Below are 11,100 nucleotides of genomic sequence, written 5' to 3' on the forward strand. Positions count from 1 at the left end.
TCTTAATCCCGCCTCGGTCCCTGCAATACAAATCTCTCTGATGGCTTCGGAGGAAGAGAATCTTCCTGGAAGCCAAGTCTCCACTCCCAAGCTTTAAGTTTGGCAAGCTTGCTAATCCCTGCCAGTATCTTTCTACAACTCTGTCCGCAGTTCTGATTTCACAGCTGGGCACCCCCAAGACAATGACCCTGTCTCCTTTGAAAGCCAAGCTGCCAAAGCCCCCACCCCACCCCTTTACTAGTACCCAGAAGTTTCCACTCTGTGATCAGAGGGTATCCAAAAAAAGGACAGCTGGGGAATTGCCCCCACTCCGGACTAGTAGAAAAGATGAAGAAGTAAACCTATTTACCGTATGCAGCCAAGGAGGACATCCTGGCCCGGGGTCTGCCCAGGCTGGGACCAGAGCTGGGCAGCGCAGCGGCGTCGGGCCCTGGCGCTGGCCGCTCGCTCCCATGGGCGGGCTCCACCTGGCCGGGGTAGGGCATACGCTTCCCACTCGCAAGCCCAAAGTCTCCTGCCTCCTGAGCATGCCCAGTCCTCCGCCGAAAGCCACGGAGAAGTTTCAGTGCCGAGCTCGCCTCCCCGGGTTTCAGCACACACCAGAAAGGGGAGGAAGGAAAAAAGAGAGAGGGGCGAGGGCGGAGGGGAGGAAAGGAGGGAGAGGCGACAGGAGCAAAGCTTAGGGTACTCAGCCAGTGCAGAACTGGGAAGGGAAGCAAGGGGACACACCGTGGGGCAAGGGGTAGGAGGGGCAAGGAGGGAGGGTGGGAGGGGCACGTGGAAAAGCTGATCCCTCCAGTCCCCGAAGGGAGGGATTTCACGCAGGATCACTCACTGGAACCCACTGGAGGGACTTAAGAGGTGGGGGAGGGGAAGAGTGTTCATTCACGCAAGCTTCGCATTCAGGGATGCCGAAGGATTTTCCTCGCCCTAAGCCAACTAACTATGTATCCTTCTAGTGATGGGAGGGGGGCTCTGCGGATCGTATATGTTAGATATCTCAAAAGCCTGTTAATCTACTCCCGTTTGTCTCTCTGCCTCTCCAATAATAGTAGTAGCTCACATTTACAGAGCCTACTATGTGCCAGGCACCCTACTAAGTGCTTTAAAACTATCTTATTTGAGCCTCACAACAACCCTGGAAGATAGGTACTATTATTTCCCCATTTAACAGTTAAGGAAACTGAAGGTGAGATTAAGTGACTTGTCCAGGGTCACACACTTAGTAAGTATCTGAGGCTGGATTTGAACTCAGTTCTTCCTGACTCCAGGCCCAGAGCTCTATCCACAGTGCTATCTGCCTAGCTGTCTCTCTGTGTCTGTCTTACACAGGAGCAAAGGGAGGAACTGAGGGGGGAGTAAAGTGAGAAGCACCTAGTCACAAAGATATGGACAGCTGAGATTTGAAGGCAAACCTCTGAATCCAGAGCCAGGCACCAAGTTTGCCTACTGTTGGCATGGGGAAGGAGGCAGGGGAATAGAGAAGACACTAGGTATTTCATTGGCATAAGGAGTTCCTAGATAAGGACACTCCCTCTACCAATACATGTGGGCACCTCCTCTTTAATTTATACTCCCAGAGAGCGTTGAGAGGTTGGGATGAGCCCAAGTCACAAAGACAATATGTGTTGGAGGTGGGAGAAGGGATTGCCCAGCAGACTCAGCATTAGGGAGGGAAGAGGGGAGACGGGAATCAAAGGAGTCCTTTTTATCCCCCCAACTATGATATGTTTCAGGAAAAAAAACACGTTTAAGCCAAGAAATGTTTGTTTCCTGGGTCATCTTTCACCAAAGGTGAATTGAGGCTCTCTTCTGGAGAACTTTTAATAGGGATGTTAGCAGCTGAGGAAAATGGCCATATTTGGAATTCCCACAGCATCCCTTCCAGACAGCTTCCTTGGGGCTACAATAAAGGGAACACAGAACAGGACCTGTCCTCCCACTGGCTGCTGGCAGCCACCCCACTGCTACCCCCACTTTCTGCCTCTTTCTCCTTGAGAAGTCCCTCCGGCTTTGGAATTGCACATGGCACAGGTTCACTCTGGTCCAAAAAGACAGGGAAAGTTGGAGGTCCTGATGGACTCAGCCATAGGGTACCCAAGGCAAGAGATGGGAGATGACCAGCTCCTAGCTCACACAGCATCATTTACGGCATCGGCACGAAGCCAGATGCCCAGGTGAAGCCTTCCAAATGTGATTGGTAGAATGCAAAGCACACATATCAATAAACCTGGGCTTCAGGGACTTTTATGAGCGAATGGATCATAGCTGTAAAATGTCCTTTTTTAATGAGATACAGATGACTAGAAGAACATCTTCCTCCTTACCCCCCCCAAGATAAGTAGGTGGGACTGTTATGACTTTAATATTTGATTCAAAAAATTATCTTTTCTGGTCATGCAAATTCTTTTAAACAGCCAGTGAGGCAAAGACATGATCTGGCAACTGGGCTTCTGCATAGGATACTAGATCGTCAGCTAGAAAGGACTAAAAGTCCTTTCATCCAATCTCCCTAATTTTTCAGATGGGGAAACTGAGGACTGAGAGTTGAAGTGACTTACCCAAGGTCACACAAGTGATGAGTGGCATTTGGGATTCTAACTCAAATCCTTGGACTCTAAATGTGTCATTCTGTCCACTGTTCTCCATTCTAAAAACTGTCCCTGATCCTTTTGGGGTAGTGGGCATGATGGTGAAAGCTCTGGGCTACAATTTACTGTGTGTGTGCCCTTGGGAAAGTTGTTTCCCCTCTCAGATCCTCAGCTGGCTCTCCCATAAAAAAAGGGGGTTGGATTCTCTCATCTTTGAGGCTCCCTTCCAGCTCTAGCTTTCTTGGATGTTTCTGTGCACAGCTGTCTTCTTGCTTTTCCGTTCCTATTTCCTCCCCTCTCCTTCCATCTTCCCACATCACTTAGAAAGTTGTCCCCTTGCCCTCAAACCCTTAGATGCACAACTCTCCCCATCCCATGCTGTCCTCCTTTGCCTGCCAAGATGTCCCAGGAGAGCAAAGAGGTGCCCAGGTCATTGCTCTTAAAGCCACACTGCACATCCAACTCTATTTCAAGCTTGAAAGAGCCTGTGGTGACTCCTGGAAAATGCAAATCCGGGGTGGGTGAGGTGGAGCTTCGTTGGGTAGTTGTCTGAAAAGAAGTCTCTTTTCCTCCACTTCAGCCCCCATACCTCTCCTCCTCCATGGGGACACATAGCTTTCTTTTTAATTTTTTTTCCATGTGAAGTCATGCAGACATATTTTCATATTAGCTATGTTGCAAAAAAAGCAAGAAAAATTTAAAAATTGAAAAAAACATGCTTCAGTCTACACCGTGTCCATATCTCTGTGGAGGTGGATAGAATTCTTCATCATGAGGCCTTTGGAATTGTCATGTATTGATAAGAGTAGTAGAGTCTTTCATAATTGATTACTTTTATGAGATTGCTGTTTCTGTGCACAATGTTCTCCTGGTTCTGCTCACTTCATTTTGCATCAGTTCATGCAGGTCTTCCCAGTTTTTTTCTGAAACCATTCCCTTTATCATTTCTTATAGCACAACAATATTCCATCACAATTATGTACCACAACTTGTTCAGCCATTCCCCAATTGATGGGCATCCCCTCAATGTCCAATTGTTTGCCCCTGCAAGAAGAGCTGTTATAAATGTTTTATATATATGGGACCCATAGCTTTCAAATTGGAAGAGACCTTACAGATCATAGAATCAGAGCTCTAAAGCTGAAAATGACCTCAAGAGGCCTTGTAGTACAAACTTCTCCTTTTACAGATGAGGAAACTGAGGCCAGGGAAGGCAAATGACTTGCTGAAAGTCAAACAAGGCCTAAATAACAGACTGCATTTGAACCCAGACCCCACAATCTCATTTTACAGAAGTCCGGCAGGTGATGCGACCCATCCAACATCCCTGCTAGGGATAAGTGGCGGAGGAAAGATTAGAACCCAGGTAGTGGGACTCCAAATCCAGCCCTCTTTGCCCTCCCTCTCCCCAAGTGCTGAGTCAGGGGGTGGGTTTGTTCCCTGGCTTCCCAGACTACAACTGCCTAATGACAAAAAGGAAAACCCTGCTCCTTCCCTTGCCTCCAAGCATTTGCTTTCCCCTCTGTCTCATCAATTTTTCCCCTTTCCTTTTTCTTAGACTTTTCTACTCCCAGGTACCAGCAGCTTACCTAGTTCCTGCCCCTGCCCCAAAGGCCTGGTGAGGAGAAAAGAAATGGGGAGAAGGAAGGGAAAGAGAAGAACAGGGCTCAGCTGCTGCCCCACAGTATCTTAGATACTCCTATGGAAGGAACCTCCAAGGCAGGCTAGCCCCAGCCCCTTGTTTGACTCTTGAGGACACTGAGGCCCACAGAAGGTAAGTGACTTAACCAGAGGTTAAATATCTTATCCAAGGTCACACAGGTCATAAGAACCAGAGGCAGAATTTTCATGGAGCAGGCAGCTTCTGCCCAGCTTCTATGGCAATCTCTGCCTACAACTCCTGCGAAAAGCCTCTTGCCCTCCTTCTCCTTCACTTCCTTTTTGATATAATAATAATAATTATATCTAAAAATGTCTATAGCCTTACATGTTTTACAAAGCACTTCTTTTACAACAAGCAATGAGAAATTACTGCCCCCATTTCACAGTTCAGATAACAGTGGCTCAGGGAAGTTAATGGCCAAATGGCTACCGGTGGTCTTGCGCACTTCTAAAAAATGACAGGATGTCCCATACAGAATCCACCTTAGTAGCCTTCTACTTCAGCCCTTTCATTTGACAGATAAGGAAACTTCAGCCTGCAGAAATCCAAAATGGCCACATTTTCAGCCCCTTGGTTGGGCTGCCCACTTCTGTCCTGCATGTTCCAAGACTTTACTGAAATAGCAGACTTTGGCTGATGCGAGCCTTTTTCGTCTGATGCTCGTCTCCACATCAGGGGATGTGGGTGAACCACATGCATTTGATTACAATCTAATTTTCTTGGGAGAATATCCTGTGGGTGGCAGTTATGCATCCTGCTCGATGACCGCAGCGAACATCCAAATATGTCACTGCCCACCACCTTGTGCTCTCAAGGTTATTACTAAGTTGTCTTTGAATATTCTTCCCATTTTAATCTCTAATTAATCTCTAATTAACCTTTTCATGCTTTATATACCACAACAGCAAAGAACATTGTACTTCAGGTCAGGAGACACCAGAGTGGAAATCTCAGTTTTGACACTAACTGTGTGACCTGGGAGGTGGGAGGGGACAGCTGGGTGGTGCAGTGGATAGAATGCCACCCCTCAAGTCAGAAAGACTCATTCTTCGTAAGATGGTTATAATAATACTTGGAATTATCTCTCTCATGGGGTTGTTTTGCGGATCAGTCAGTCAACAAGCAGGCAGCTAGGTGGGACAGGGAATAGAGCACCAAGTCTGGAGTTAGGAAAACCTGAGTTCAAATCCAGCCTCAGACACTTACTAGATGTGACCCTGGGCAGGTCACTTAATCTTGTTTGTTTCAGTTTCCTCATCTGTCAGATGAGCTGGAGAAGGAGATGGCAAACCACTCCAGTATCTTTGCCAAGAAAACCCCAAATGGGGTCACAAAGCATCAGACATGACTGAAACGACTGAACAACACTCATCGACAAGCATTTATTAAGAACCTACTATGTTCAGGGCACTGAACTAAGTACTGGAGATACAAAGAAAGGGGAAAGGGAGGAAGTCCCTGACATGAAGGAATGTATGTGCTCATAATAATGCTTATCCAGCACTTTGAGACTTACAAAGCATTAGGAGAGGCAATCTCATTTGATCCCCAATAATGCTGTGGGATAGGTGTTTTTATGATCCCAGTTTCACAATTGCATTGGTCCCTCATTTTTGAAGAGGACCATGACATGATCCCAATTTCAGAGTTGTGAAAATGAGGCGGATTCAGTGAGTGAGGAAGGGCTGAACTCAAGGCTTTCTCACTTCACGTAACATTCTGTTTGCTATGGCACCCAGCTGCTTTCTAGTGGGATCTGAGATAATGCTTGTAATGGTGATGAAAAACTGAAAGGGCTAAAGAAATGTCAGCTCCTCTTAGAACTTCCTAAGGGGCAGGACACTGTGCTTTTCTAGTGTCCTTGAGTCCCTCTTTCTTATTGGCTGACCTTTTTTAATTAGAACTAGCAAAAAGACAGGCTTGGTGATTGATTGATCCTGTCTTAAAACTGACTCATTTCTACCTGCATTAATGCCCGTTTAACTACTGGAGAAATTCAATGCCCTGCTCAGAGTCATGGTGGAAACAATGATTCCATCCACATGCAACTGCCAGGATTTGGGTTTTCCAATAAAGAAAGCAAAAGACTTGACTTTCTTCCTCTACAAAATGAGGAAGCTGAGTGAAAGTGTCCTTTAGAATCCCTACAAGTACTAAAAAGCTATGGAAAGTTCACAATTCTTGCTTTCTGAATTCATTTGCAATTTATCAGCTGCTGTATTTTCAGGAGATTGTAAGTTCCTCGAGGGCAGGGACTGTATTTTGCTTTTCTTTGCATCTCCAGTGCTTACCAAGGTGCCCAGAACATAGTAGGTGCTTAATAAATGCCTACTGACTTCATGTCTTTGCATGGGTTGCTTCCTATGATTGAAGCTCCTAAATGGCCCCATGGATGGAGGACTGCAGTTGGTATCAGAAAGACCCATTTTCAATTCCTCCGAACTGACTATTGATATGATGCCTCTGGCCAAGTCACAACCAGTTGGGATTTTATTTTCTTCATCTGTAAAAGGGGAATAATAGTAACACCTACCACACAAGGCTGTTGTAAGGATCGAAAGGAAAGAGCTTTGCCAAACCTTAAAGCACTATACAAATACAAGCTGTTATTCTTCGCTCCTCTTTGAATTCCTAGCTGTCTTCAAGGATTGACACCAGAGCCATGGAGAAGACCAGGAGATTGGCTCCAATCCTACCCTTGTCCTCCTGGGGACTTGTGTGATCTTGGGCCAGTCACTGGATCAGAATCCATCCTCATCTGTAAAATGAGACTCAGACTAGATGGCCAGAGGTCCCTTCCAGGCCTGAATCATGATCTCAGCCTTTCCATACCTTTCCTGCCTCCAGTTCTCACTGTTCTCCCTCTCTCGAAAGAACTTCAGATCTGTTTTGTGTTATACTTATTTATACTTATTTGTGTAGGAGTTGTTTCCGCCTGTAGGGCATAAGTGTCTTTTTGGCATATCGTATAGTATAGATTAACAAATGGTGCTTAATCAAATAAATAAATAAATTTAATTAAATAAATGTTTTTTTAATTAGATCAAAGAATCACTGAGAGTTGAACAGGACCTTGGAAGTCGTCGAAGCACTTCTTAAACTGTGGGCACAAAACATTTGGCAACAGTAGAAGGTTTCTGAACTCACAATGACCAAAAAGTTAATCAAAAATCAAACTTGAATGAATCTGAGGTATTTCTGGCAGCCCTTGCCCATGTTGCACTCCAGAACTTCTCTGCAGCCTTGGTTCTGAACACAAAGCAGGCGCACTTTGCACTGCCTGTGCCCTCAGGTCAACATGCCACAACAACTCACACTGCCACTGCCGAAATGCTGCAAGTGGAAAGCCCTGATCTAGAGCAGCCTCTTCAGTTTACAGAGGAGGAGCTGAGGCCCAGAGAGGGCCAGTGACTTGCCCAAGGTCATGTGACAGCAAGGGAGTCAGAATTTGAACCTAGATCCTCTAATTGGAGAGATCTAATTTTTATTACAATCTGTGTAGTCTATAGTAGACTGGAGAATTTGAGAAACAGACTCAAACCAAAAGCATGTCCTGGCTTCCTAAGTCCATTTTCTATTAACGTTCCCTTTTACTTATCTATATTTTTCTTAAAAATAAGCTTATAGAATTGGGGGAAAAATTAAAATACTATTTTTAAAAAACACAAAATTGAATTAAAAACAAGTTCTGAGCAATAAAGAAAAAAATAAGCTTCTAGGTTAACTTCATTAGTTTGATAAATAAGGGAATAAAGCCACTACCTAAAATATATATAGTTTTTTTTTGTTGTTATTTCTGTTCTTGACAAATATCCTCAAAAATGAGCGTTTCTAATGCATACAAGTACAAAAAAAGAGGATTTCTCTGTCGTGCAAAGCTTGTGTACATTTTTACAAGAATATAATAGATGTGATATTTTCCACATTGTCATTCTTCTCTGGGTCTCCTAAACTTCCTTCTGTTCTCTTCTGTGGATTTAAAGAAGAAAAAAGAGTGTTCGTTTGTATTAATGACACCAGCAGCTCATAAGGACATGGATGAGTTCCAGTTAGTTGCATGTACAGAAGACTTGTTCCCAGGTCATAAGCTAAATGGCAAAGTTATAGGTAGTTTAGGACAAGTGGACAAAGGGTGTTGTGCATTCTAGGGGATATTGTCTTTTATCTTAAGGGCAGCCTTGAGATTGTTTGATAGCCGAAATATTCTGTTGAGTGGGGAGAATAATAGCACTTACTAATGGAACATTCAGGGAAGAGGTAGTCAGAAGGCATTCCACAGGCCTTGGACTAGCATTAGGGAGATTAGGATGGAATATAAAGATGCGGGAGTCATGTGCTTCAAGATAACGGTCAAAAATGATGGGATCACCAAAAGACAGAGAAGTAAGGGGCAGGCACCAGGCCTGGAGGCAAGAAGACCTGAGTTCAAATCCAGCCTCAGACACTTACTAGCTGTATGACCCTGGATAAGTCACTCAACCCTGTGTACCTTATTTTCCTCATCTGTAAGATGAGCTGGAGAAGGGAGTGGCAGACCACTCAGGTACCTTTGCCAAGAAGACCCCAAAGGGGGTCACAGAAAGTCAGAAAGGACTGAAATCAACAACAATAACAAAGAGGAGAGAGCCAGAGCACAGCTTTGGGGGACACCCATCCATCTACATCATGCTCATAGAAGGTGAGATGTAGATGATGATTCCACAAAAAAGGCTAAGGAGGAGCAGGCCAGCAGGTAGAAAGAGAACCAAGAATAGACATTCTAACAGAAAACAGGGAGGCTAACGTCTTCTAATATTCTGTGGGCACCAAGGCAGGTCTCAGGCCATTTGTGACACTCCATTCTCACTCTCACTACATTACTCCCCCACCAATATATGATTCTTCCATCACAAATTTGCATGCCCCTTCTTACCGACAAGTCACTGCTAAAGTGATGCTGAAATCCAGCAGCAGGTAGCAATAGAAAGAGGCCTGGATTGGGGGCCAAGAGACCTACAATGGATGATTAGATTTTCTGCGTGGTGATCTTGGCTGGGCAAGGCCCTCTGGGCTTCAGGTTCCTCATGTGTAAAATGAAAGTGCTGGCCGGGACTCTGCTGGACCTTCCAGGTCTAGATATGATCCTGTGATCCATGGTATGTGGGCAAGGCACAACCTCTCTGGGCCTCAATTTCACCATCTAAAAAATGAGGGGGATACCCATGATGATCTTGAACACTTCTTCCAGTTATAGAATGGGATCCCACCTACACCTGCCATTGTTCTTTAGATCCTCTAAAATTTTGATTCTTTGGAGATAGACATCATTTTTTTTTAAATCAAGACCCAGGTATCAAATTAAAAATAACTCAAATTATATGAAATATATTCTCTCTCATCTAAGGAGACTATTTTATGGGGAAATACTGTCAAATACTCAAATAAATGAATTTTTCTGATGGCTCCCCAGGACTTGTCACCAAAATAAATGTACCAAATCTAACCTCAATTCATATCACAGAACTTTAAGTGGATATTTGTAAAATATTTCTGTATGACCCAAGATAATTCAAGAAATAGACTCAAACCACCTCCTTGTTTTGCTTTCCTGTTTTCTACTGAAAATGGGCCTTTCTGCACATCTATATTTTTTCTAAAAATAAGCTTATAGGTCAGCCTCATTGATTTGCTATGTCAAGGGGGGAAAGCCTTTGAATTAGTCCATTTTGTGTTTTCCTTAAAGAACAATGAAGCAATTAGCTGGTTGGGAATAAGAGCGGCTTCAGATTACTTGACAGGCATGGCCAATGTGGGAATTTCTTTTGCCTGACAATGCACATTTGTCCCAAAGGTTTTGTTTTTCTTTCTCACTTGGTGGGGAAAAGAAAAGGGAACAAAATAAGTGCTTATTAATTGAAAAAAAAAGTTTAATGTTACCTGACAGCCAGCTGGCTGAACGTGAAGTCAGGAGAAACCTGTGTTCAAATCCTTCTGTTACATCCTGGCTGTGTACCCATAAACAAGTCACCCACTTCTCTGAAAGTCATCTTCTATCTAAATATTGAGATGGCCATACCTACCTCACTGGGCTGTTGTGAGGATTGAATGAGACAGAAAACAAAGCCAATGATGGAGCAACAGGAATCAGGACAGAGAAGTCCTACCCCTGCACCCCAAAAACTCCTCCAAATAGATCCCAAAATGCATCAGATCAAAAGCTGCTGGGGGACTCTAGAAAAGTGGCTACGAATCATTTGTCTAGTCCAGATTGGCACAAGGAGACAGATAGAGAGATCTGTGGACAGTGGAGATGGGGGTTGGCTAGGATCATACTCTGCATGGAGCACTCCAGCCCAGGGAGAGGCTAGGCGCCTGGGCAAGAGGAGGTCCCAGGTCCATACCAGGGTACTGCCTTGGGGACAGGGGGAAAATGGACTTGCAATGAAATAGAGGACTTCCAAACATTCCTGATGAAAAGACCAGAGCTATAGAGAAACTCTGATGTTCAAACATAGGAATGAAGAGAGACATAAAAAAGTAAACAAGAATGAACAATGACGGGGACTAAACAGGAATAAATTGCTTATGTTCAAATATGGAGAGATGATATGTGTCCTCTCTGTATGGCATCATCATCGGGGTCACTGAGGGACTTTAACTAGGGAGAAGGTCTAGAAGTGTTTCTGTTTTGTCTTAATGATCTCAAGAGAAGAAGGGAAAGAGAGGGAAAGAGGACTGCACTGGGCAGCGGGAGAAAAAGGAAGGTTAAGAAAATAACCTCACAAAATCAGGTTTTGGAAGTAGACATCTATACAACCAAGAAGAGGGGAAGGTGAACAGCTGACACTTTGACCTCATTCTTATCTG

The 11,100-nt window shown here is 44.4% G+C and overlaps 1 protein-coding gene across 1 annotated transcript in view; it reads right to left on the reverse strand.

The window, feature by feature from the left end:
- ANO4 (anoctamin 4) overlaps positions 1-485 on the reverse strand; it is a 429,862-nt gene extending 429,377 nt beyond the window's left edge. The window contains exon 1 of the mRNA XM_036759990.1: positions 350-485. Coding sequence (XP_036615885.1) covers positions 350-485 — 136 coding nt within the window. The remainder of the gene's footprint in view (positions 1-349) is intronic.
- Positions 486-11,100: the final 10,615 nt, after the last annotated feature.

This window comes from Trichosurus vulpecula, chromosome 5 (genome assembly GCF_011100635.1).
Source record: "Trichosurus vulpecula isolate mTriVul1 chromosome 5, mTriVul1.pri, whole genome shotgun sequence".
Lineage (NCBI taxonomy): Eukaryota > Metazoa > Chordata > Mammalia > Diprotodontia > Phalangeridae > Trichosurus > Trichosurus vulpecula.